This window comes from Globicephala melas, chromosome 19 (assembly GCF_963455315.2).
Source record: "Globicephala melas chromosome 19, mGloMel1.2, whole genome shotgun sequence".
In the NCBI taxonomy this organism is placed as follows: Eukaryota; Metazoa; Chordata; class Mammalia; order Artiodactyla; family Delphinidae; genus Globicephala; species Globicephala melas.
The window spans coordinates 6604174-6631993 of record NC_083332.1 but is presented as its reverse complement, the minus strand read 5'-3'; the positions used below and the strand labels follow the sequence as shown (position 1 = coordinate 6631993).

The 27820-nt window shown below is 45.0% G+C and overlaps 1 protein-coding gene across 2 annotated transcripts; it reads right to left on the bottom strand.

Moving 5' to 3' along the window:
• Positions 1–1963: 1963 nt before the first annotated feature.
• Positions 1964–23831, bottom strand: LOC115849050 (zinc finger protein 665-like). Of its 2 annotated transcripts, XM_060289140.1 has the most exons (6): positions 23742–23831; positions 16680–16768; positions 15599–15725; positions 12788–12889; positions 8077–9684; positions 1964–4445 (listed from the first exon to the last, which is right to left on the bottom strand). In XM_060289140.1, the coding sequence occupies exons 2-6, from the start codon at positions 16710–16712 to the stop codon at positions 4423–4425; spliced, it is 1893 nt and encodes a 630-aa protein (XP_060145123.1). In that variant the 5' UTR covers positions 16713–16768; positions 23742–23831; the 3' UTR covers positions 1964–4422. The 2 variants fall into 2 exon arrangements, with proteins under 2 accessions (XP_060145123.1, XP_030705787.2); XM_030849927.2 differs by having other exon boundaries at positions 1964–9684.
• Between the last annotated feature and the right edge of the window lie 3989 nt (positions 23832–27820).

Genomic DNA, 27820 nt, shown 5'->3' with positions numbered 1-27820 from the left:
TTGTGGTGATGGTTGAACAACTCTGCGAATATACTAATTATTTGTGCTGTGAATGAAGAAATGTGCTTCACCCTCCATCACTGAAGGCTTGTTACCCTGGAGGCAGCCTCTGGGGGTCATCTTCCCCAGAAAGCCCTTCCAAAGTGGGAGATCTTGCCCCACGTTTTGAACCCTCAACTGTCTGAACTGTGACTGAACCCAATTCACAAGGGTCAGATCAGGGCTGGGGCCAGCAGGTGGGACATAACAGCCTCGGTTGCTCAAGCATCTGCAAAGAGGGCTGGGAACCCATTAAGTGTAAATGAGCACCACGTGAGCAATAATCCAACCTGTCATTCAGCTCAGCTTTCCTGAGCTCTAACCCATGAGGATGCAGGACATTACACTTCTGTGCTCCATCTGATAATGATCTTAGGCTCCCTGTTCCTGGACCATGTTACAAGAACGGAGCTTCTGAAGAACTATGGCCAAACAGGATGCTCCCCGCCCCACCAAATTTGCTTTGAACATCCAGACTGATGTCGGCACACACACACAGCAAGAAGGTATGAAACGATTTACTAGTCACAAAATGTGACTTTCTTTAGGGAGCAGGCAGGCTTCCCAAGCTGGTTCGAAAGTGGCTTGAAAGAGAGCAAGGACCGGCTTGGGGTTAGTATAGTGGTTAATGGGTGGGGCCAGGGTGAGGGTTCCTGCCTTTGGTTTGAACTTCCCACTGGCACCAAAAGAGGGCACAGCCAGGCTTTCCAATCTGCTTCCCCAGATGTGGGACACGGGAAAAGGGAGGGGTGAGGCTCAATGCTTTCAGCAAACATTGAAAAAAACGGAGTTGGGAATTCCCTGGCAGTCCAGTGGTTAGGACTTGGTGTTTTCACTGCCTGTGGTCCCAGGTTCAGTCCCTGGTCGGGGAGCTAAGATCCCGCAAGCTGCGTGGTGTGGGCAAAAAAAAAAAAAGAAGAAAGAAAGAAAAACGGGACCTCCCTGGCGGTCCAGTGGTTAAGACTTTGTCTTCCAATGCACGGAGTGAGGGTTTGATCCCTGGTCGGGGAGCTAAGATCCCACGTGCCTTGTGGCCAAAAACCCAAAACATAAAACAGAAGCAATATTGTAACAAATCCAATAAAGACTTAAAAAAAAATGGTCCACATCAAAAAGAATCTTAAAAAGAAAAAGTAAAAAAAAATAACGGAGTCACTCTTTATTACATGAGGACTTTTTTTGTTGTCTAATAGCATTTCGTTGCTTGGCTTTGAAAATTATGTGTAGGCCTACCTATCTGCTGGTGAAAGAAATCCCAACAAGATAGAAAAGAGTTGTTCCCTTTGTACCATAAGCTGCATAAAAGCAGATCTCCACTGAGTCAGAAAACTTCCGTGCTTGATAAGCTTCAGCTGTTACAGAGGGACAGAAAGACCTGATAAACTCACCAGGAAAACACGGCGTCACAAGGCTTGGGCCATCCCATTCCTGAGAGATCATTTACACCCGTTACGACAAGGAGTGAGAGCCAAAAAGTGACACATGCTTCAGTCTTGTATTACTCATAAAACAATAATAACGATAAATTTCTTATTACAAAACATTTACTAATTACCTTCCTTAGAAAGTTAGCTTAGAAACTGCACTGGTTCAACACCATTTAATTCAGCCAATGAGTCCCTAAACCAAGAATGAAAGATCAGTGAACAGCCCTGGACGAATCTCTACTCTTCTCTGAGCCTCACTTTCGCCCGTGGACTCAAGAAGGATATTGGATAGGAGGATTCTCAGGACAGTCAGCGAGTTCCGCCTACTCCAGCTTCATTGGCTCAATTCCACCTGAGGTCTCGCCTCTTTTCCAGGGTCGCCCTCCCGTCCACGCCCATTCCAGCCAATTCCCGCTCTAGTCCTGCTCATAACCCCGCCTCATAACCCCGCCCCTACAACCGCCTCGCCTCAAAGCCCGCCCCCCTTCCAGCCTCAGGCTCCTTGACGGCATGCCCCAGCCTCGCCCAGCTTCTCATTCCCCTCTGTCCTCTAGATCAGCGGTCCCTAATCTTTTTGGCACCAGGGACCGGTTTCGTGGAAGACAAGTTTTCTACTGACCTGTGGCGGGCGGTGGGGTATGGTTCAGGCGGTAATGAGAGCAGTGGGGAGCCCCAGATGAAGTTTTGCTCGCTCGCTGTTCACCTCCTGTTGTGCCGCCCGGTTCCTAACAGGCCATGGACTGGTGGGTACACCAGCCAGAGGGTTGGGAACCCCTGCTCTAGATGGCCTAAGACTCCGAGACCGCTCCGAGCCTCTCTTCTGGCCAAAGACGGGGAGGACACAATGAGTGTCATGGACACTCGTATCCTGAAGTACCTGGCAATTTGGTCTTGGACTGAGAGTGGGTCCCCCACAGACAGTCCCCACGAAGGCGGTGCCGCGGAGTGCGCAGCCCCTGTGCCATGAATGCCTCTGCGCCTGCGCAGGCTCCCTAACTACATTTCCCAGGTCCTCGCGGGATTCCGGCTCCTCAGGGCGACGGTTCTCTGAGGGCAAAGGTGGAGGAAACCCTGGAGTTCCGGGGCGGCCTCCGCTTTGGGTACAGCGGTGTCAAAGGCTTCTTCTATCTTCCGTAGGCGGAGTGGTGAAGGAGAAGGTGGTTACACAGTTCGTTTCCTCTCGACCAATCACAGGCTGCGTTCTGAAAGCTAACCACCGCGCGTCCGTTGTCAGGGCAACCGTCAATTCCGGAAGCCTGGCTTCATGACAACTGTCCAAGCACTGACGCTAGGCGAGGGGCCCTCTTTATTTATTTTATAAAATAAATAAATAAATTTATTTATTTTTGGTTACATTGGGTCTTCGTTGCTGCGCAGGCTTTCTCTAGTTGCGGCGAGTGGAGGCTACTCTTCCTTGCCGTGCGCGGGCTTCTCATTGCGGTGGCTTCTCTTGTTGCAGAGCTCGGGCTCTAGGCGCGTGGGCTGCAGTAGTTGTGGCACGCGGGCTGCAGTAGTTGTGGCACGCGGGCTCAGTAGTTGTGGCTCGCGGGCTCTAGAGCGCAGGCTCAGTAGTTGTTGCGCACGGGCTCCGCGGCATGTGTGATCTTCCCAGACCAGGGCTCGAACCCGTGTTCCCTGCATTGGCAGGCGGATTCTTAACCACTGCACCACCAAGGAAGTCCCAAGGGGTCTTCTTTAAAGGCGTTTCTAAGTAGTAGGGATGCTCAACAAAACAGCGTGCTTTGCTCATAAAACTTAATGAAAAATGTGTTACAGCACAAAGAAGGGAGAAAAACTGGGTAGGGCGGGACTGAAAGGGTTGATGTGAGGAAGGTTTCTCAGGGGAGGGGTCTTGAATAAAGCTTTGAGGGATGTGTAGGAGAGCGCCAGGAAGAGAAAAAGGAAAAATGCTATCTTTATTTATATATCCGGCCAAAATTTAAAGCTGTATGATATACTTACCTTGAGGGAGTGGGGAAACTAACATTCTCTTACCGTGCAAGTGGGGATGGGAATGGCTCAGGCTTGAAATAAATCAATCAGTCAGTGACTATTTTCTGAGAACCTACCACGTTCCAGGCAGTGCTCTAGGCGCTGGAGATATAGTGGTGACAGACACAAAGGACCTGCCTTCAGGGAGTCAGAGCAGGCAGTAAATAGGGGACCTATAATAGGAAATTACGGTAAGTACTATGAAGTAAACAGGGAAGTGGCTGAGATAGGAATGAAAAGGTGATCAGGCAATATAATTATTTGAGAAGATAATTGTGAAATAAAACCATATAAATCGCAAGTAAATTGTAGGGAAATATTAATGTATAGCAGGTGGAGCTTGCCTTACCTGTAGATTTCTTCTTCCTAGTGTTTGTGAGGTTGAGTTGGGGTTTTCTCTTAATTGCCACTGAAGGCATCCTGAAATACTAGGATAAACAAGATGAATGCCTTGTTTTGGTCCTTTTGGCTACTTGAGCTAGTAAACTGTCTTTCTTGTTTGAACTCTTTTAAGTTTTCTGTTATTTGAAACCTAAAACATCTTTTGTAATATAGCTTATTATTCTCATTTAAAATATGAAGAAACTGGATCAGACAGCAAGGCAATGGCAAAGGCAAGATTCAAAATTAGGTTCTCTTAGACTAAGAATTCAATTATTCTACGTCAGTATGTTAGTACAGGAGGGGTGAATCTTCGAGAAGGGAGTGGACCAAGTGTGCGGAGAAATTTACATATATGGTGGAATATATTAGGATGGGTGATTTAAAGATGCTACACTGCTGGCTTTGAGGATGAAGGGGCCACAAGCCAAGGAATGCAGGTGGCCTCTAGGAACTGAAATTTTATACCATAAGCCATAAAAATGCAGAAGGAATAAACATTTACTTGTTAAAAAATCGTAACAGTACTAGAATAAAATATAGAACTTTCTTCATAATCCTGGGGGGGTGAGGCAGGTTTTTCTTAGTGTGAAGCTGGTCCAAGAACTATAAAAGAAAATACAGATAGAGTTGAATACCTAAAAAGTTTAAAATTCTGTATAGCAAAATACACCATAAACAAAACTGGAAGAGAAATAATAAACTGGCAGAAAATATTAGTAATGTATATACCAAAGAGTTAGTATATGTAATACATAGACTTGCTCCTATAAATCAATACAAAAAGGCAGCCCAATTAAAAATGGGCAAAATATATAAATAAGCAATTTGAAGAAGGCAAAACATCAATAAAGGCATAAGAAGATCATTAATCTCCCTACCAATAGGACATTTTTACTTATTAGATGAGAAATGTTAAAAATAATAAAAGACTAATACCGAGTATTTGTGAAGGAAGTGGAGGAAAGAAATAGGCACTCATGTACACTTTCAGGAGTTTTGTAAATTGGGTCATCCTTTTTTGGAGGATTATTTAGCAATAACTATTAAAATTTTAAACATGGACATTCTATGATCCCACAAGATTACTTCTAGGAATTCATCTTATGGAGATAATTTGCACAAGTGTCAAATAATATATGTCCAATGATGGAAAAGAAAATAAAACAACCCAAATGCTCATTAATAGAATTTGGTTAAATAAATTCAAGAAACTCTAGCATGAACTATTATGCAGCTGTTAAAAGTGGCAAATGATGATACATATATATATATACATATATACATGTGTATATATTTTTGTACAATATGTACTATATATATATTTTGGATTGATTGTCATGGGAAAATATTAATATTATATCAAGTGAAAAAAGTCACTTAAAATCACGTCTGTGGTTATGCCATATAAATAATATTTTATGTACATATATATTTCATACCAACAGAAAGGGAGAAACAACAGAAAACAGTCTAGAATCTTTGGAATGAAGATTTATAGAGAGCCATAGTGTTCTTCATTCTTGTGTTGTTTGAATTATTCACAATAAACGAGTATTTCATCAACCATGAAGGAAGTCACAGAAGAAATACCTGAGCAAAGACTTTTAAACATGGTAACTACCAGTGATGATGTTGGTGAGATGCAGTCCCATCCACTGCCAATCAGATGCAGAAATTTCAGGAAGCCATTAACTATGTGCACAGGGTCATTAAAATGTTCTCTTTGACCCCACAGACTCCCTGCCAGGATTCTACTTGGGAGCTGGTAGGGTGCTCAGCCTAAGACTTCAGTAGAAGGGATGTTTATAAAAGTCAAAAACTGGAAGCAACCAAAGTATCCAACAGGGGACTGGCTACTACTAAACACAAACTATGCAAAGCCCCCAAACATCAGGTTGTTAAAGATTATTTAATGACGTGGGTATTTAATGATATCGATAAATCATATTTAATGATAGGGGCCTGTGATATAAAGTTAAGTAAACACAGAAGTATGCTAAACTGTATATTAACTATGTCCCAGATTTATTAAAGCATTATAATACGGTGATTAAGTTTTAAAAATAGCAGAAGTATACCAAAATGTTAAGAGTTATCTCTGGGTAGCACTGGCCTTTGCGTAAAATCTTCTGGATTTCTTGGATCTTGTAAATTTTTTATAAAAAGCATGTATTGGTTTTTATAATAAGATAATAAACATTATTTTAGGAAGGAAATGTTATATGTGAAATGTGTTCAATCCCAATAGAAGTTCAATGCATAGCTCCTGGAGCTTGACTACTTGACCTTGAGTTCAGGCTCCATGACCTCATAGCTGTGGGGCTTTGTCTACATTATCAGCATGCCTCGGTATCCTCATCTGTGAAATGGGATAATACAGCCCTGAACATATGTGGTTGTTTGAAGAATGAAAGGAGTTCACACGTACCAAGGACTTAGCACAAAATTGGCACACAGTAAGTTACTGAAATCACTAGCCATTTTATATGTTTGACATGGGAAAACATTATATGATTGATGTTCAGTGTTGGTTATAATGTAACAGAACTGTAGTCCTCACTCCCTAGCTTGCTCCAGGTAGATTAGGTCCAGCCCCTTTAGAAAGCAATTTAACAATATGTTCCAGGAACCAAGAAAATGGTTAGAGTCTTGATTCTGTTATTCCCATCCTGGGAATTTGACTTAGAGAAATAATCCCCCCAAAAGGAGAGAGGAAGTTAGCATGGAAATGCTCATTATTACATGGTTCATAATTGGGAAAATTGGTGAATAACCTGTGTCAATCTGGGGCTTAGAGCAAAGTCTAAATGGGGGCATGGATTTATAGATTATTCTATGCCCACCAATGAAACATCGTTAGCCCTAATAATGATGAGGATGGAGTTTACGTGGTGACAAAGGACAATGTCATGGTATAGTGAGGGCAAAACAGAGAAGCCAAAATTGTTTCTGATTACAATTAAATAAAGTAACACTTATTTTAAAATGATATTCAGAAGGAAAGATGAAAAAAATCAAAACAACCTGACTTCTGAGGATGGCCAAGTTGTAGGTGAGTATATAGCTTTTTGTTTTATGATCCAAAATTTTCAACATTAAAAAATATGGATATGGAATACAGAGTGAAACGAAACCAGAAAGACATAGACCCAAAAATGACTAGTGGGTCTCTCTGGCCTGTGGGATTATGGGGAATTGGTATTTTAGTTCATACTTCTCTACACTTTTCAAATTATCCTTTAAAATAAGCTTATCTTATTCTACTTTAAATTTTTTCCTGTTATAAAAGTGTATGTATTATTTTTCTAATAGAAAATACTATGTTTCAAAAATATGAGGGAATAAAAACCTCCTTTTGAGCATGACTAAAATCAGAAAATGATGTCTAACAGGGCAATTACTTTGTAAAGCACAATTCCTGGAAGTGGAAAAGACAGAAACAATAGGACATAAGAAATGGCTGGAAATATGTGAAACATATTCCATGTTTAAGCCAACTGCAGATTTTTCAGTGAAATTTGTAGCTTAAAGTTTTAAAGGAAACTAAAATCACCTGGCATTTATCTTTAGTTACATATATTTGTGACTTTTACTCTAACAAATGAATCTTTCCAGCTGTGTTTGTTTTTTCTTGAATTTCCAGGCTCCAATTTAACACATAATGAATAAATTTTAAAAGCTCAGAGAGACCTTATTAAAGATCCGAGATGAAGTTGCATCCTATGTAGACCACCCCATACCTACCACCATCCAGGGACGTTGTAGGGTTGAGAAATGGGGGGGAAGCTTAGATTTTAGGGGGGAGCCCTTTAAATGATCAGAAGCTGTCTCTGCTGGTGATAAACAGTGCCATCCTCCTTCTAGGAGGCAAAAAAGGAACCAACTATCTCAATATATAGTGTTATGGCTCCTCTCTGGGAAGAAGCTTCTACTGCTGATGAAGGCTGAACGGAACCCAGCAGAAGAATCACCAGTTTGTTTCATTCTCAGGCTCTCTAGTCAGCATGAGTTCTCTGATGATCACTAAGCTGCATGTTCCAAGCAAAGGCTTTCTCAAAATTACCGCAGACATAGCCATCATGCACAGTGTGAAGTCTCTGATGTTCGGCCAGGTGTGAACCCCAGCTGAAATCCTCTCCGCATTCTTTACATGCATAGCGCTTGCCACCCATATGAACTTTCTGGTGTTGAACGAGGTGTGAAATCTGGGCATAGGTTTTCCCACAGTTCTTACATTTGTAGGGCCTCTCCCCGGTATGAATCCTCTGATGCTGAATGAGGTGGATACTTTGATTGAAGGCTTTCCCGCATTCCTTACAGGTGTAGGGTTTCTCGCCAGTGTGAATCCTCTGATGTTGAGTTAGGGATGAGTTGTGACTGAATGTTTTCCCACACTCCTTACACTTATAGGGTTTCTCGCCCGTGTGGATCTTCTGATGCTCGATGAGATGGGCGCTCCGGCTGAAGGCTTTCCCACACTCACTGCACTCATAAGGTTTCTCTCCGGTGTGAGTCCTCTGGTGTTGGATGAGGTGGGAAATCTGGGTGTAGGCTCTCCCGCAAATTGTACACTCATAGGGCTTCTCCCCGGTGTGAATTCTCTGGTGGCGCATAAGTGAGGAGTTCTGGCTGAAGGTTTTCCCGCATTCGTTACACTTGTAGGGTTTCTCACCAGTGTGGATCGTCTGATGTTGAGTAAAGGAGGAGGTGTGACTGAAAGCCTTTCCACACTCATTACATATATAGGGTTTCTCCCCCACGTGAACGCTCTGGTGCCTCATGAGGTGGGAGATCTGCGTGTAAGCCTTCCCGCACTCATGACACTCATAGGGCTTCTCACCAGTATGAATTCTCTGATGCTGAGTCAGGGATGAACTGTGGCTAAAGGCTTTGCCACACTCGGGGCACTCGTAAGGTTTCTCTCCAGTGTGGACTCGCTGGTGCTGGGTCAGTGACGAGCTGTGGCTGAAGGTTTTCCCACACTCGTTACACTTGTAGGGTTTCTCACCAGTGTGGATTGTCTGGTGCTGAGTCAGGGAGGAGGTGTGACAGAAAGCCTTGCCACACTCACTGCATTTGTAGGGCTTCTCCCCTGTGTGTATTTTCTGGTGGCGGGTGAGGTGGGACACCTGGGAGTAGAACTTCCCACACTGGTTGCATTTATAGGGTTTCTCCCCAGTATGGCATCGCTGGTGTTTGATGAGGGAGGAGCTCTGGGTGAAGGCTTTCCCACATTCCTTGCATTTGTAGGGTTTCTCTCCAGTGTGGATCCTCTGATGCTCAGTGAGCGATGAGCTCTGGGTAAAGGTCTTGCCACATTCGTTGCAGGCGTAGGGCTTCTCTCCTGTGTGGATGATGTGGTGCTGGATGAAATATGAGCTGTTGCTGAATGCTTTCCCGCACTCGTTACACTTGTAGGGCTTCTCTCCAGTGTGAATTCTCTGGTGTAGGACATAATCCGAATGGTAGATGAAGGCTTTCCCACATTCCGTGCAGTTAAATGGTTTCCTTTGGTGTTTCAGGCTCTTTCTTGACCTGGTCCACTTCTGAGGATCCTCTCCCCCAGGCACTCTTTGCTTCCCAACGAAAGCTGAGGTCTGCCTGAAGTGTCTCAACTCACCATGGGTGTTTTCCTCGGGAGTAGTAAAGAACCATCTCAAACGCCTCTCCTGCTTTCCCTGGTCTCCCAGTTGACGGCCGCATGTCCAGGAGTCCCCCAACTTGGTGTCTCCAAGCACTGCCCTTAAAATGCCCTCCATCTTTCCCATTGGGGAAGCCACGTCTTTGGAAATACTCTTTTTTGGAAGTGTCTCCTGAGTAGTTTCAGAGTTTGTCTCCAAGTCTGAAAGAAATGGAAAATATGAACTTCATCTGTCCCAGGACAAAAGAAGCTGGTTATTTAGATCTGGCATTGTAATTTTTTTTTTTTTTTTTTTTTTTGGCTGTGCGGCTTGTGGGATCTTAGTTCCCCAACCAGGGATGGAACCCGTGTCCCCTGCAGTGGAAGTGCAGGGTCCTAACCACTGGACCGCCAGGGAATTCCCTGACATTGTAATCTTAAAAAGAAAGATTTCAAAGTTTATATTGCTAGTTCTAAAGGCATGTTGTGACACAGAAGAATGGTCTCAGTATATTCTAAACATGCAAAAAAATGAGTTGCAAAGCAGTTTATATGCACAGTGGTTTCTTAGCCATATGTGTAATACATTTTCACAAATCGATAAGAAAAAGAGAAACAATCTAATGAAATAGTGAAGCAGGAATGTGAATAGACATTTTGCAGAAGAAAAACAAGTGGCTGATAAATATGTGAAAAATATGCTCAACATCAGTAATAGTCTAAAAAGTCAAATTTCTCAGATGCCATTTGACACTTTTTACATTGGAAAATATTAAAAATATCCAATGTTGGCAAACGAGCATGGTAGAAGCATTCTCACACTATGTTGGTGGACATGTGCAGGGAAAGAGTTAACACAGAAGGTCCACTTTACTCAGTTTTTATCTCTGTAACCATGGCAATGACCCTTAGCTAAGCTCTGAGAGTTGAATTCCTGGTATTTTACATAATTACTGGTTAATGATCTTTTTCTGTGTGCTCAAGACGATGGGTCAAAAGGTACTAGGCTGTCAGCATTGTTTACTGTATAATTTGCTGGGATTTAAAAAAGAAAATCAATATTTTCTTGGCCACGTGGCATGTACGATTTTAGCTCCCTGAGCAGGGATTGAACGCACGCCCCTTGCATTGGAAGCGCGGAGTCTTAACCAGTGGACTGCCCGAGAAGTCCCAGCATTGTTTACTGTAAATGGAAGATTCATGATGCCCGTCTGGTGCCTGATTTGGGGTCTTCACCACGGCTGGTCATGTAGCAGGTATGTGCTAATGATATCAAGCATCTTTTCTTATGCTTACTGATCATTTGTGTGTCTTTGAAGAAACGGCTACTGAGATCTTTGGCCCATTTTTAACTGGATTATTTGTCTTTTTATTGTTGAGTTGTAAGAAGGATCAGTCCCTTATCAGACATATAATTTACAAAATTTTTCTTGCTTTCTGTGGGTTGCCTTTTCATTTTCTTTATAGTGTCTTTTGAAGCACAAAAGTTTTAAATTTTGATGATGTCCAATTTATTTTTCTTTTCTTGCTTGTTCCTTTGATGTCATATCTAAGAAACCATTGCCTAATCCAATGACAACAGGATTATTTTCAAAATCCCGCAGAGCATTTAGTTGCTATGACTCTGTTTGGGGTGATCCCACAACCATCCACTAATTTGGTGATTTTTCTGGAAGGATTTACATGACTCAACAACAAGTTGTATGCACAGCTAAAATTTCTTACAGCAAAGTATGTAACAAATATGTGTGTAGGTGACGGCTAGAGAGATGATGTGAGGGCTTCCATGTCAGCCTCTCTCTGCAAGAGTCACTTGGATGTGCTTTTCTGTACTGATGTGAACTTCGGAGACACATGGTAGAGGTCTTCACCCAGGGAAATCCACTTGAGTCTTAGAGCCTAGAGTTCTCTAATTCAGTCCCCAAAATAAATTCAGTGAAGCGGGTACTATCAGTGTCCCCAGTCAATGTCCCCACTTGACAGATAAGCACCAAGAGCTTAAGTCACTTACCCACAGTCACACGGCCTGACAGTGGCAGAGCTGGGATTTGAACTCAGAGAGTCTGGCTCCAGAGCCCACACGCTTCACTGCCACATGAACAAGTGCAGTAATAGCAGCTCAAGCAAGGAGCTGTGAAAGCACCGAGAAGGGGCAGGTCACTCAGCCTGGAAGTCAGGGAAGGCCTCCTGGAAGAAGTGACCTGTAGCCTTGAGGATCATGAAGGTGTCTGCCAGGCAGACAAAGCAGGGAAGGGTGTTCCAGGCAGAGGGAACAGCATGTGCACAAGCCCAAAGGTGGGAACACACATTCAAGTTCAGAGAGGAACAGGCACTTCAGGGAGTGAGGTCAGGGCGTGAGGTACCAACACCGGTGGATGGTGATGAGAGATGAGGCCAGAGACAGAGTAGGCTGGATCACACAGGGCCTTGATGCCAGGTGTGTGGCTAGGACTTTGTCTCAGGGTTACTGGGGAGACAGACACATGAGGGCTATGAGCAGGGGAGGGACGGGATCTGGGGCTGTGTGTAAGATGAACCAGAAGACTGGAAGCTGGGAGGCCAGGGAGGAGGCTGGGGTGAGGGTCCAGGTGAGGGTCGCTGAGGGCTGAGCCAGGGCTGTTGGCGGGGGGTGGGGTGGGGAATGGGGAAAGAGAGCGGGCAGGAGGGACGAGACTGGGGCCTGATGGGCTATGGTGAGTGAGGGGGTAGGAAGGGGTAAGTACTGGCCCCACAACAGGATGGACAAGTGATGGAAAAAAGGATGCTTCAATTCCCTCCTCTGATGAGGTCACGGGCCAGTAGGGGCAGAAATCTGGCCTCTTCCTGTCCCCCAACACGTCAGGCCAGATCCCACTTCTGGGTCTCTTACACAAGTGATTTCCAATAAATAATCATAACGATAACCATTGTAGCCTCTTCTTTTTTTTTGGCCACGTTGCGTGGCTTGTGGGATCTTAGTTACCCGACCAGGGATTGAACCTGGGCCCACAGCAGTGAAAGCCCAGAGTCTGCCATGGAACTCCCCATCATAGCCTATTCTGAGCAGAGGGTTCTGGGTGCCCTCTGTATGTATTAACTCACTTATTCTTCCCAACCCCAGGTGCTATTATTGACCCCATTTTGCAGATGAGGAAATTGAGGCACAGAGGAGCTAAATGACTTGCCTGAAGGTCACACAGCCAGGAAGCGGTGGAGCTGGGATTTGAACCCAGCACCCACAGTGATAGCCTGTATGGTACACTCCCTCACTCTCAAACGACCGTCACTGATCATGACAGATGGAGGGTAGGAAGACAGCTCGCATCTGCTGGACATCCTCACCCACCTGAACAGGTAACTCGCCAGGCTTCTCTCCTCTCCATCCTGGGCTCTTCCCCTCGCTCCAGACGGGAGATCACATCGGGTTTGGACCCAGGAAGCCCTGCCCCTGAAAAAAATGTGAGACTTGGCCATGGGTGCCGCAGTCACAGGGAGGCCTCAGGGCTGGGCCCCAAGCCCTGGGTCTGCAGGGGAGATGCATACATTGGACACCTAATGATTAGAAGATCTGCAAGACTCGTTTATTGAGTGCCTACTACATTCCAGAGAGAACCTGAGCCCTGACATCACTGTTTAAGGCTCCAGCGCTGTGTTCAAGTTGAGTGAAAAATACACATAGCATTTCAAGGACTTGATATGGAGAAAAAAGGAAACAATCTCACCTAATAATTCATAGATTGATTATGATGTCAACATGTGCCTAAATGATCATATTTTGGCTAGGCTGGGTGCAACGAAACAGATTACTAAAATTCATCTCATCTGTTTCTTTTGACTTTTTCAGGCCTGCTGTCTTTGAGATCACTAATTCCTCTCTTCCTGCAGTGGGGGAATATTACGCCCCCAGGAACCTCAGCGTGTGGCCTGATTTGGAAAGAGGGGCTTTGCAGATGTAAACGGTTAAGATGGGGTCCTACTGGATTCGGGCAGGCCCTAAATCCAATGACTGGTGTCCTTATAGGAAGAGGAGAGACACACAGACACATTTGGAGGGCAAAAGGCCAGGTGAAGATGGAGGCAAAGATTGGGGTGATGCAGGTACAGGGCAAAGAATGCCAAGAATGCCACGAGTCTTCAGACGCTGGAGAAATCCGGGAAGGACTCTCCTCAGGAGTCTTCAGAAGGAGCCCGGCCCTGCCTGCACCTTGGTTTTGTGCTCCTGGCCTCCTGAACTGTGAGAGAATACATTTCTGCTGTTGTGAGTCCCCAGGTTTGTGACAATTTGGTACAGCCGCCCTAGGAAACAAACATACTCCCTAATGATCATTCCTGTGAGCAAACATGCTGAAAAATCGCTCCCACCTTAAATGGAGAAGCGGGAGGAGGAAGAGAATGGAAGGGGGTAACACTGAGGAGGTGGGCAGGGGCCAGGTCACATAAGGGTATGAAGGAGTGGGTACAGGCCATGCCCAGGACTGGCCTGGTGACTGGATGGGCGGAAACTGTCCCTGAGATGCGGGAACCGGAGGAGGAGTGGGTCCAGGGGGATATGGGGAGCTCAGTGGGGACAGGGAGCATGGGATCTCCCCAGGGAGGTATTCTGCAGGCCACCAGCAGCACAGATTGAAGCTCGGGGGGCAGACTGAGGGGACCTCATCTGTATGTGCAGATTGTGCAGAAAGGGGTTAACACAGCAGGCTGACTGCTCTCCGTGGCAAGGCCTGCTTGCAAGGTTGCCCTTGCTGGCATCTGGGAACCTGGGTTTCAGGAGGGTTCCAGAACTCTCTAACTGATAAGAGGGACTCCCTGTGCCTGAACTGTTTGTTCAAAACAATGTGTTTTCTCTCCTGGGCATATATCCAGAGAAAACTCTAATTCAAAAAGATACACGCATACCCTACTATGTATAAAATAGATAACTAATGAGAACCTATTGTTTAGCACAGGGAACTCTACCCAGTGCTCTGTGGTCACCTACATGGGAAGGAAATCTAAAGAAGAGGGGATGTATGTATACGTATAACTGATTCACTTTGCTGTACAGCAGAAACGAACACAACATTGTAAAGCAATTATACTCCAATAAAAATAAAAAAAAAAAAAGGGCTTCCCTGGTGGCGCAGTGGTTGAGAGTCTGCCTGCCGATGCAGGGGACACAGGTTCGTGCCCCGGTCCGGGAGGATCCCACATGCTGTGGAGCGGCTGGGCCCGTGAGCCATGGCCGCTGAGCCTGCGCGTCCGGAGCCTGTGCTCCGCAAAGGGAGAGGCCACAACAGTGAGAGGCCCGCGTACCGCAAAAAAAAAAAAAAAAAAAAAGATGCACCCGTATGTGCATAGAAGCACTATTCACAATAGCCAAGATGTGGAAGCAACCTAAGTGTCCATCAATAGATGAATGGATAAAGAAGATGTGGTACATATATACAATGGAATACTACTCAGCCATAAAAAAGAATGAAATAATGCCGTCTGCAGCAACATGGATGGACCTAGAGTTTTTCATACTAAGCAAAGTAAGCCAGAAAGAGAAAGACAAATACCATATGATACTTATATGTGGAATCTAAAATATGACACAAATCAACATATCTACGAAACAGAAACAGACTCACAGACATTGCGAACAGACTTGTGGTTGCCAAGGGGGAGGGGTGGGGGAGGGATGGACTGGGGGCTTGGGATTAGCAGAGGCGAACTGTTATACATAGGATGGTTAAACAAGGTCCTACTGTATAGCACAGGGAAATATATTCAATAATATATTTATATCCTGAGATAAATCATAATGGAAAAGAACATGAAAAAGAATACATATGTATGTATACCTGAGTTACTTTGCTGTACAGAGGAAATTAACACCACATTGTAAATCAACTATACTTCAATAAAATTTTTAAAAAAAAGAAGAGGGCAGGGGCACAGGCTGAAGATTTTGTGGGACAGGCAGAGGACTTGGGGCCCTTGGGGATGCTGGGACTCTGGGAGAAGCCAGCAGAGAGACAGAGAGATGGACAGGGGCCGCCCAGGAGGGTCCGGTGAGAGGTGCAGAGAGGACCCCCGTGAATGCCCACAGTTAAGCAGTGGGTGGGCATGGAGGAGATGAGGGCTGAAGGGGGCATCCTGCCTCTTCCTGGGAGGGAAGGGGGCAGGGCCTCACCCAGCGAGAGAAGGTTCTGGTAGTTCTCCAGCATCACATCCCGATACAGCTCCCTCTGGCCAGGCCCCAGCTGGCCCCACTCCTCCAGGGTGAAGTCCACAGCCACGTCTTTGAAGGTCACCGATTCCTGCAAGGGCCAATTTTATATCATGGACAGGCACGTCTTTCCAGAACTCTGGGGTGGGACAGGTCACGTGTCAAGAGCCTACACTTGTTCCCTGCGCTGGAACGTTCTGACTTGGCAGATTTGGGACGACTGAATTAAACCGGCCCATGGGAATGTAAAATGTCTAGGTAGGGCAGCCGTTAGCCCACAGGCACCTTGGTAGAAAGTAGAACAAGGCCCCCCCACCCCCACCCCCGCATTCACATGACTCTTTACTGCCATCTGTTGGAAAATTATTATAATACACCAATTATTTCTAGCATGTGACAGTTGACTGCCATCTGCGTATAAATTGCTATAATCAAAAAAAATATATACCGATGTAGGAGGTGGAAGATGCAAATCATGCCACTGAGATGAGGCACCCTTGTGCAGTACGTAACCTACACACCTGTACATGACAGCCCTGAGAAACACTTTTTAAAAACTACCGGACTTCCCTGGTGGTCCAGGGGTTAAGACTCCGCTTTTCCAGTGCAGGGGGGCACAGGTTCAGTCCCTAGTTGGGGAATTTCTGCATGCTGTGCGGCGCGGCCAAAATAAAAAACAAACTACCAGTCATGGTATGTCGGAGCTACTCCTAAGTCGCACTCCTTCCCACACTCCAGCTCTGATCCCAACCCTCACTCCTGATTCCAAGAATAAGGCTCAGGATGAAGCAAAACCATCCACTGTCCACTTCACCTGGTAACCAAAAGGCTGCTGAGCATTAGATGATTGATTTTTAGACCGTGTCATAATGTCCCATCTCAGAGAATCCTGCCCCAGACCCCGCACCTCCCAGTCCCAGAGAAACTCCCATCACTGTATCTCTCCCAGTATTGGGAGGGGCAGAAGATTTTGGCACAGGCAGAGACGTGGAAAGCCGTCTGGGGTCCACAAAGTCATCTCGGGGAAGAGGGAGCCCAGACTCACCTGGCCTTTGCCCGTCAGGGTCCTGATGGCCATTGCTGGGTCCCAGGCATGCACCTCCAGAAGAAAGAACCAGGCCTAAGTCTGCAAAGCTACAGGAGGAAGATGGAGCAGAGAGGGGGTCAGTTCTGGCCTAGACAGACAGACACTTTGCCAAAGATGCCTCATGACAGAGGGGCCCCTGGTCTCCTGAGAGCCAAAGCAAAGGCTCAGGGCAGGGTGCCTGAGGCCCCCGTTCTTTTTATATATATATATAATTTTATTTTATTTATTTTTGGCTGCATTGGGTCTTTATTGCTGTGCGCGGGCTTTTCTCTAGTTGGGGCGAGCGGGGGCTACACTTCGTTGCAGTGAGCGGGCTTCTCATTGCGGTGGCTTCTCTTGTTGTGGAGCACGGGCTCTAGGTGCGTGGGCTTCGATAGTTGAGGCACGTGGGCTCAGTAGTTGTGGCTCGGAGGCTCAGCAGTTGTGGCCTGTGGGCTTAGTTGCTCCGCGGCACGTAGGATCTTCCTGGACCAGGGCTCGAACCCATGTCCTCTGCATTGGCAGGGGGATTCTTAACCACTGCGCCAACAGGGAAGTCCCGAGGCCCCCATTCTGTAGTGATCACCACTAGTAACCAAGGGGCTCAGCTCACTGCACCCAAACAGCAGCTCTCAGAGAAGTAACTACAGTTATCCCCAGATGAGGAAATCCAAGCACAGGAGGCCACGGTCATTGCTCAAGGTCATAGAGACGTCAAGTGTCAGAGTGAGATTCAAACCCAGAAGTCTGCCCCCAGAGCCAACCCCTCCTTTTTTTTCTTATAAATTTTATTTATTTTTAAAAATTTTAATTTTATTGGAGTAGAATTGATTTGCAATGTTGTGTCAGTTTCAGGTGTACAGCAAAGTGAATCAGTTACACATATACATATATTCATTCTTTTTTAGATTATTTTCTCTTATAGGTCATTATAGAATATTGAGTAGAGTTCTCTGTACTACACAGTAGGTCCTTGTTGGTTATCTATCTTATATACAGTAGTGTCTTATAATTTTTAAATTGTGGTAAAACACAGAAAAGATACCATTTTAACCATTTGAATATATACAATTCAGTGGCATCTAATACAGTCACAACGGTGTGCAACCATCACTGCTATCTAGTCGCAGGACATTTTCATCATCGTCCTAAAAGGAAACCTTGTACTTGATCAGTTACCCCTGAATCTCGCTTCCCCCATGCCAGCCCCTCCTCATAACCACTAACCTTTCTGTCTCAAGGGATTTGCCTGTTCTGGACATTTCATATCAATGGAACCATACCATATGTGACATTTTGTGTCTGGCTTCTTTCATTCAGCCCAACGTGTTCAAGGATCATCCATGCTACAGCATGTCATCAGGGTCTTATTCCTTTTTATGGCTGAATAATATTCCATTGTGTGGATGGACCGCATTTTGCAGAGCTCCTTCTATCTGTCCTAAAATCCAAGCAGTAACCAAGGATCCTGGACTCCTGCTTAAGATGTCATTTAAAGAAGGATTCCAGCTGTTGAGATGAAGTTGAAGAATCCTTTACAAAGAGAAGTTGGTGCTCAGACTGTGGTCACCCCCATTCATTCGTCAAACATGCTCTGTGCCCCATGTGAGTAACAGGCTCCATTTGGGGTTCTGAGGGCAGAGAGATGAGTGAGATGTGATCCTGCCCTCGAGGGACTTCCTGCCTGTGAGGGACACAGGCCTGGACATAGACCAGGTGGTGGGCTGAATAATGGTCCCAAAAGATATCCCTGGGATGCACTACTGGGCATGTACCCTGAGAAAACCATAATTCAAAAAGAGTCATGTACCACAATGTTCATTGCAGCTCTATCTACAATAGCCTGGAGATGGAAACAACCTAAGTGTCCAGCATCGGATGAATGGATAAAGAAGATGTGGCACATATATACAATGGAATATTACTCAGCCATAAAAAGAAACGAAATTGAGCTATTTGTAATGAGGTGGATGGACCCAGAGTCTGTCATACAGAGTGAAGTAAGTCAGAAAGAGAAAGACAAATACCGTATGCCAGCACATATATATGGAATTTAAGAAAAAAAAATGTCATGAAGAACCTAGGGGTAAGATAGGAATAAAGACACAGACCTACTAGAGAATGGACTTGAGGATATGGGGAGGGGGAAGGGTAAGCTGTGACAAAGTGAGAGAGTGGCATGGACATATATACACTACCAAACGTAAAATAGATAGCTAGTGGGAAGCAGCCGCATGGCACAGGGAGATCAGCTCTGTGCTTTGTGATCACCTAGAGGGGTGGGATAGGGAGGGTGGGAGGGAGGGAGACGCAAGAGGGAAGAGATATGGGAACATATGTATATGCATAACTGATTCACTTTGTTATAAAGCAGAAACTAACACACCATTGTAAAGCAATTATACTCCAATAAAGATGTAAAAAAAAAAGATATCCCTGGGATGAACTTTTAAAAACAATTAATTAATTTTTAAATTTTTGGCTGCCGTTGGGTCTTCTTTGCTGCGCTCAGGCTTTCTCTAGTTGCGGTGAGCGGGGGCTACTCTTTGTTGCATGTGCGGGCTTCTCATTGTGGTGGCTTCTCTTGTTGTGGAGCACGGGTTCTAAGTGCGCAGGCTCAGTATTTGTGGCTCACAGGCTCTAGAGCACAGGCTCAGTAGTTGTGGCGCTGCGGCTTAGTTGCTCCGCGTCATGTGGGATCTTCCCGGACCAGGGTTTGAACCCGTGGACCCTGAATTAGCGGGCGGATTCTTAACCACTGCGCCACTAGGGAAGGCCTGGGATGAACTTTTGATGTGATTAAGTTAAACATCTTTTTCTTCCTTTTTTGGGGGGTGATGAGTTCCTGAATGCAGCCAGCCTCTCCTGACTCAGAGCAGAGCGGGTTGTGTGCAGACCACACCCACTTGTAACATTTGTAACAGAGCCAGGCTGTGAGCTCAGAGCCCCAGCAAGTTCTCAGAAAAACCAAGCTAAATATGTGACCTTTCCACAGGCTGCCTGGAGGGATTGATATCTGTGGGCTCTGGAAAGCCCCATACACTGCAAGGTAGATAAAAAACACTAGGTTTGAGTCTTTGGGCAGGACTGTAACCCCAGCCTGGAACACTGCCTCTCACGTTAAGCATCTTGAGATGGGAAGATGATCCTGGATTATCTGGGTGGACTTTAAATGCAATGACAAGTGTCCTTATAAGAGGGAGGCAGAGGGAGATCTGACACGGAGGGGAAGCCCATGTGACAGAAGTACAGAGGAGCAGAGTCAGAGAGACAAGGCACTATGCCTCTGGCTTTGAAGCCGAAGGAAGGGGCCACGAGCCACGGGATGCAAGCAGCCTCTAGAAGCGGCTAAAGGCCAGGAAACGGATTCTCCCCTAGAGCCTCTGGAGGAAGCATGGCTCTGCTGACACCTTGATTGCTGCCCAGCGAAAACCAGTTCAGACTTCTGGCCTCCAGAACTGTAAGAGAATATTACATCTGTATTGTCTGAAGCCACTAAGTTTCTGGTAATTTGTTAGAGCAGAAATGGGAAACTAACACGGTCCAGAAATAAAGACTCAGAGCCTCACGTGCTTCCAGGCTAACAGCTGTACGTACACCCAGCTACACAGGAACGCACTCACCTGAGGGCTGAAACCAGTGGGTGAAATTTTGATGAGGAACAGAGGCTTAACCACCTCCTCATGAGTCACTTATTACAGTAGTGCCCCCTTATCCGCGGCTTCGCTTTCCACGGTTTCAGTTACCTGAGGTCAACTGTGGTCCAAAAACACTGAATGGAAAGTTCCATAAAGAAACAATTCACAAGTTTTAAATCACACACCATTCTGAGTATCGTGATAAAATCTTGCGCCGTCCCGCTCTATCCCACCTGGGGCATGAATCATCCCCTTGTCCAGTGTATCCTGCACCACAGTCACTTAGTAGTTGTCTCGATGGACTGTCGCGGTATCGCAGTGCTTGAGTTCAAGTAACCCTTATTTTACTTAGTAATGGCCCCAAAGTGCAAGAGTAATGATGCTGATAATTCGAATATGCCAAAGAGAAGCTGTAAAGTGCTTCCTTTAAGTGAAAAGGTAAAAGATCTCAATAAAGACAGAAAAAAAATATCAGACTTCCCTGGTGGCGCAGTGGTCAAGAATCTGTCTGCCAGGACTTCTCTGGTGGTGCAGTGGTTAAGAATCCGCCTGCCAATGCAGAGGACACGGGCTCGAGCCCTGGTCCGGGAAGACCCCACATGCCACGGAGCAACTAAGCCCGTGCGCCACAACTACTGAGCCTGCGCTCTAGAACCCACGTGGCACAACTACTGAGCTCGCGGGCCACAGCTACTGAAGCCCGTGCGCCTAGAGCCCGTGCTCCACAACAAGAGAAGCCACCGCAATGAGAAGCCAGCGCACCACAGTGAAGAGTAGTCCCCGCTCGCCGTAACTAGAGAAAGCCTGCGCACAGCAACGAAGACCCAACACAGCCAAAAATAAATAAAATTTAAAAAACAAAAGAAAAAAAATCATATGCTGAGGTTGCTAAGATCTACGCTAAGAATGAATCTTCTATCTGTGAAATTGTGACGAAAGAAAAAGAAATTCAGGACTTTGCTGGTGGTCCAGTGGTTAGGACTCAGCGCTTTCACTGCCATGGCCCCGGGTCCAATCCCAGGTCGGGGAAGATCCCACAAGCCGCGTGGCCAAAAAACAAAAAAACAAAACGCCCCCAACAAACTGCAAAAGTTACAGCCACAGCGCGTAAGCATAAGTACTTTACAGAAGAGGCATTAAATTTGTACAATGAGATTTTTTGAGAGAGCCCACATTCACAAAACTTTTATTATTGTATATTCTTAAAGTTGTTCTATTTTATTATTAGTTATTATTGTTAATCTCTTACTGTGCCTAATTTGTAAATAAAATTTTATCATAGGTACGAATGTTTAGAAAAAAACTGTGAAAATTAATAAAAGTGAACCTCATTTAAAGTGGAGTTGGGGGACTTCCCTGGTGGTCCAGTGGTTAAGACTCCACGCTTCCAATGCAGGGGGCGTGGGTTTGATCCCCGTTCAGGGAAGTAAGATCCCATATGCCGTGTGGCGCAGCCAAAAATTAAATTAAATTAGATTAGATTAGATTATTTAAAAAGTGGAGTTGGGAGGCCAGGAGGGGGAGTTCTCAAGCAGCACCACTCCACAACCATCACAGGCCCTAATGGAAGAAGCTTCAGCAGGAAAGAACCATCTATTATAGGCCCCAACCAGAAAAGATGTACATTGCATCCCCTACAAGAAATCAACTACCACAGCAAGTAGGCCAATGAGAAACCATCACCACTCTGAATTCTCACTTTTCTCTAATGGACTTTCATTCAAAAGAACTCCTCTCAATTTCCTGTTTTGTTTTTTTTTTCTCTATAAGATAAAGTTCCTCTCTTGTTTGTTGGACTTCCTATGGCTTTTGCTATAGCCTGCTTCTCCCGAATTGCAATTCTTTGCTGTTCCTGAATAAGCCCATTTTGCTGGTAAAATAACCCGCTGCTTTATTCTTTAGGTTAACAACAGTATATAGAGGGTTCAGTACTATCCAAGATTTCAGTCATCCACTGGGGGTCTTGGAATGTACCCTCCGAGGATAATGGGATCTACTGTAATTACAAAACGAAGAGGATAACTTTTTTTTAAAATTAATTTAATTAATTTATTTATTTTTGGCTGTATTGGGTCTTCATTGCTGCGCGTGGGCTCTCTCCAGTCGCGGCTAGCAGGGGCTACTCTTCGTTGCCGTGCGTGGTCTTTTCATTGCGGTGGCTTCTCTTGTTGCGGAGCATGAGCTCTAGGCACGCAGGCTTCAGTAGTTGTGGCACACGGGCTCAGTAGTTGTGGCTCCCGGGCTCTAGAGTGCAGACTCAGTAGTTGTGGCGCAAGGGCTTAGTTGTTCTGCAGCATGTGGGATCTTCCCAGACCAGGGCTCGAACCCATGTCCCCTGCATTGGCAGGCGGATTCCTAACCACTGCGCCACCAGGGAAGCCCGAGGATAACTTTTTAAAGGGGAGAAACTTGGCAGATGCCACCTTAGCCAAGTGATCGAGGCCAATGTGACCAGTGATGGGCAAGCGGACATCACAGGCTCCTGCTCTGTTAAGGACACAGCATCATTCCTAAGGTATTCCTGCCAAAAGCATGTAGGCTAAATCTAATCACAAGGGAACAACCAACACATCCAAACTGAGGGACATTCTAGAAGTACGTGGTCTGCAATCTTCAGAATTGCTAAGATCATGAAGGTCAAAGAAAGACTGAACTGTTCCAGGTTAACGGAGACTAAAGTGACGACAACGAATGCAGTGCATGACACAGGATCTTCTTTTGCTATTAAGGACATTATTGGGACAATTAGCAAAATCTGAAAAAGGCCTGCAGATTAGCTAATCAATAGTATTGTATGGATGTTCATTTCCTGATGTGAGCGTAGTGCAATGGTTTTGGAAGAAAATGACTGTTTTTAGAAAAGACACACAGACTTATGGAGGCTGGGGGCACGCAGAGGCCCAGAGAGAAGGGGACAGACACAGAGAAAGAGAAGCAAAGACACAGGGAGAGAGAGAGAGAGGCAGAATGGGGGTTGGGGTGGTGGTGGGAGATTAGAGAGGGGAGATGAGACCCAGAGGGGCTAGGGCTTTCGGGTCAGACATCCCTGGTTTCACACCACGTCGACAACTCAATCGGCATCGTGATCTGGAAGAAGTCATGGAATCTCCCTTGCCTGTTCTTCACCTGCTAAGTGAGGAAAAGGTACGTTCTCCCTCCTGGGAAATGGCCGCAGAACCGCACTCGTCTAGACTCCTGGAAAACAGCGGGCTCCCAATTCCTGTGCGCTGAGTCCATGGCAGTGGAGCTCTGGGTCAGCCTCACGAGTGACAGGAGGGGGCGGGGCGCCGCCCACAGCGCCCTTCCCCGCCCACCCAGGCAGACTCGGTCCGCCTCCTGCGCGCCTGCCTCAGTCAGCCCACACCCACCGGCAGCCTCTTGGGTCCGCCAGTTCGGAACTCACCTGTGCGCCTCCGCGGGTTGTGCACGGCGGCCAGGCCTTCCCGCCCTCCTTCGGGTCCCGGAAGGCGCCTGCGCGGTCGCTGTCTCGGACCCTCAAGTCCTGGTTCTTTAAACTGCGCTCCGCAGCTGGACTGTATTTCCCAGAAACCACTGCGGCTCACGCTCCTCTAGGCCTAAGGTCTCTGAGGGCAGGGGAATGCTGGGAAATGGAGTCCTCCAGTAGAACGTGGGGCGGGAGAAAGAATGCTGTAAACAGCTACTTTGCAGCTGGCCGAAACATGGTATTTGGCAACTGTATGGCTGTACTGGCACCGTGAATATTTCCATTATAGCCAGAGTTTTTCACTGCCCTCCACAGGAGGCGACGTCATAGTCCAGTTAACCCATCTAACTCAAATTTCTCCTACCAAAGCAAAAGTTTTCAAGACACCACCTAAACTGATGGTGAATGAATCGAGACTCTGTTACTTAATTATTCAATTTCCCTGGGCAACCGCCTTCCTGCTTGGCTCAGTTTCATCCATCACCTCTTAAAGGGCAGCGTGGTAAAGGAAATAGACCCCTATAGTGGGAGCTGGAGATGGCCAGGAATGCAAGGATGCGCTGGGTTATTATAAATTCGTCTCTTAATATATCAGAATAATAAAATCCTGTTGCCGAAACTCAGACTCTGTTCATCGGTGCTGAATAGAAACGCGGAGTCAGAGTTTTGGGTGAAGTAGAAAAGAGTAGCTTTTATTGCTTTGCCAGGCAAAGGGGCCACAGGGGGCTAATGCCCTCAAGACTGTGTGACCCACCTTGGAGTGGGTAGTGAGGAGTTTTATAGTGTTCAAGGAGCAGGGAGTGATCAGCTTGTGGACAATTCTCGGATTGCTTGGCATCAAAGTGAAGTTTCAAGCATCATCATCAGTCTTCTGGTTTCAAACAGTCTAGGGTCTATGTTCTTTTTTTTTTTTAAATAAATTTATTTATTTTATTTATTTATTTTTGGCTGCGTTGGGTCTTCATTGCTGTGAGTGGGCTTTCTCTAGGTGCGGTGAGCATGGGGCCACTCTTCCTTGCCATGTGCGGGCTACTCATTGTGGTGGCTTCTCTTGCTTCCAAGCACCGGCTCTAGGCATGTGGGCTTCAGTAGTTGCAGCAAGTGGGGCTCAGTAGTTGTGGCTCACAGGCCCTGAAACACAGGCTCAGTAGTTGTGACAGCTAGTTGTGAGAGTAGTTGTGACAGTAGTTGTGTCAGCTTAGTTGCTCCGTAGCACGTGGGATCTTCCTGGACCAGGGATCAAACTGATGTCCCTTGCATTGGCAGGCGGATTCTTACCCACTGCACCACCAGGGAAGTCTACCTCTACTTTTTTTTTTTTTTTTCATTTTCTCCTCTTTTTATTAAGGATTACATAATCTTCACAGAGTTGTGAACATTGCTGCAACTTTAAAAACAGTTAACTATAAAGCATCACACAAATGAAACCTCTTTTTATGAATTCTTTGAATTCAGATAAACTGAGTCACTCTATAACCCTTACACACACCAAAATATAATAATTTTTATATTGACAGTCACATGTTCAATCTGGTTGGGTCTATCATATTGACAAATGCACCTGTCTCCATTTCCCTTTCCCTAAAATTGGGGTGAATTTGGCTTCAAAGGAACTACTTTTTTTTTTTTAACATCTTTATTGTAGTATAATTGCTTTATAATGCTGTGTTCGTTTCTGCTGTATAACAAAGTGAATCAGCTATATGCATACGTATATTCCCATATCCCCTCCCTCTTGCGTCTCTCTCCCACCCTCCTTATGCCACCCCTCTAGGTGGTCGCAAAGCACCAAGCTGATCTCCCTGTGCTATGCAGCTGCTTCCCACTAGCTATCTATTTTACATTTGGTAGTGTATATACGTCAGTGTTACTCTCTCACTTTGTCCCAGCTTACCCTTACCCCTCCCTGTGTCCTCAAGTCCATTCTCTACGTCTGTGTCTTTATTCCTATCCTGCCCCTAGGTTCATCAAAACCTTTTTTTTTTTTTTAGATTCCATATATATGTGTTAGCATATGGTATTTTTTTTTCTCTTTCTGATTTACTTCACTCTGTATGACAGACTCTGGGTCCATCCACGTCATTACAAATAGCTCAATTTCATTTCTTTTTATGGCTGAGTAATATTCCATTGTATATATGTGCCACATCTTCTTTATCCATTCATCTGTCAATGGACACTTAGCTTGCTTCCATGTCCTGGCTATTGTAAATAGTGCTGCAATGAACATTGTGGTACATGACTCTTTTTGAATTATGGTTTTTTCAGGGTATATGCCCAGTAGTGGAATTGCTGGGTCATACGGTAGTTCTATTTTTAGTTTTTTAAGGAACCTCCATAATGTTCTCCATAGTGGCTGTATCAATTTACATTCCCACCAACGATGCAAGAGGGTTCCCTTTTCTCTACACCCTCTCCAGCATTTGTTTGTAGATTTTTTGATGATGGCCATTCTGACCAGTGTGAGGTGATACCTCATTGAAGTTTTGATTTGCATTTCTCTAATGATTAGTGATGCTGAGCATCTTTTCATGTGTTTGTATATCTTCTTTGGAGGAATACCTATTTAGGTCTTTTGCCCATCTTTGGATTGGTTTTTGTTTTGTTTTTTTTTTGATATTGCGCTGCATGAGCTGCTTGTGTATTTTGGAGATTAATCCTTTGTCAGTTGCGTCGTTTGCTGTGCAAAAGGTTTTAAGCTTCATTAGGTACCATTTGTTTATTTTTGTTTTTATTTCCATTTCTCTAGGAGGTGGGTCAAAAAGGACCTTTCTGTGATTTATGTCATAGAGTGTTCTGCCTATGTTTTCCTCTAAGAGTTTGATGGTGTCTGGCCTTACATTTAGGTCTTTAATCCATTTTGAGTTTATTTTTGTGTACAGTGTTAGGAAGCGTTCTAATTTCATTCTTTTAAATGTAGCTGTCCAGTTTTCCCAGCACCACTTATTAAAGTGGTTGTCTTTTCTCTATTGTATACTCTTGCCTCCTTTATCAAAGGTAAGGTGACCATATGTGTGTGGGTTTATCTCTGTGCTTTCTATCCTGTTCCATTGGTCTATATATCTGTTTTTGTACCAGTACCATACTGTCTTGATTACTGTAGCTTTGTAGTATAGTCTGAAGACTGGGAACCTGATTCCTCCTGCTCCGTTTTTCTTTCTCAAGATTGCTTTGGCTATTCGGGGTCTTTTGTGTTTCCATACAAATTGTGAAATTTTTTATTCTAGTTCTGTGAAAAATGCCAGTGGTAGTTTGATAGGGATTGCATTGAATCTGTACATTGCTTTGTGTAGTATAGTCATTTTCACAATGTTGATTCTTCCAATACAAGGACATGGTATATCCCTCCATCTGTTTGTATCATCTTTAATTTCTTTCATCAGTGTCTTACAGTTTTCTGCATACAGGTCTTTTGTCTCCTTAGGTAGGTTTATTCCTAGGTATTTGGTTCTTTTTGTTGCAATGGTAAATGGGAATGTTTCCTTAATTTCTCTTTCAGATTTTTCATCATTAGTGTATAGGAATGCACGAGATTTCTGTGCATTAATTTTGTATCCTGCTCCTCTACCAAATTCATTGATTAGCTCTAGTAGTTTTCTGGTAGCATCTTTAGGATTATGTATGTATAGCATCATGTCATCTGCAACCAGTGACAGTTTTACTTCTTCTTTTCTGATTTGGATTCCTTTTGTTTCTTTTTCTTCTTCGACTGCTGTGGCTAAAACTTCCAAAACTATATTTAGTAACAGTGGTGAGAGTGGGCAACCTTGTCTTGTTCCTGATCTTAGAGGAAATGATTTCAGTTTTTCACCATTGAGAACAATGTTGGCTGTGGGTTTGTCATATGGCCTTTATTATGTTGAGGTAGCTTCCCTCTATACCTACTTTCTGGAGAGTTTTTATCATAAATGGGTGTGGAATTTTGTCAAAAGCTTTTTCTGCATCTATTGAGATTATCATATGGTTTTTATCCTTCAGTTTGTTAATATGGTGTATCACATTGATTGATTTGTGTATATTGAAGAATCCTTGCATTC

Coding starts and splice junctions, on each gene's coding strand:
- LOC115849050 (XM_030849927.2), bottom strand. CDS start 16,712: ATGGCCATCAGGACCCTGACGGGCAAAGGCCAG. Junction 15,726..16,679: donor CCCTGACGGGCAAAGGCCAG/GTGAGTCTGGGC, acceptor TGGCCCTTGCAG/GAATCGGTGACCTTCAAAGA. Junction 12,890..15,598: donor CCAGAACCTTCTCTCGCTGG/GTGAGGCCCTGC, acceptor CATTTTTTTCAG/GGGCAGGGCTTCCTGGGTCC.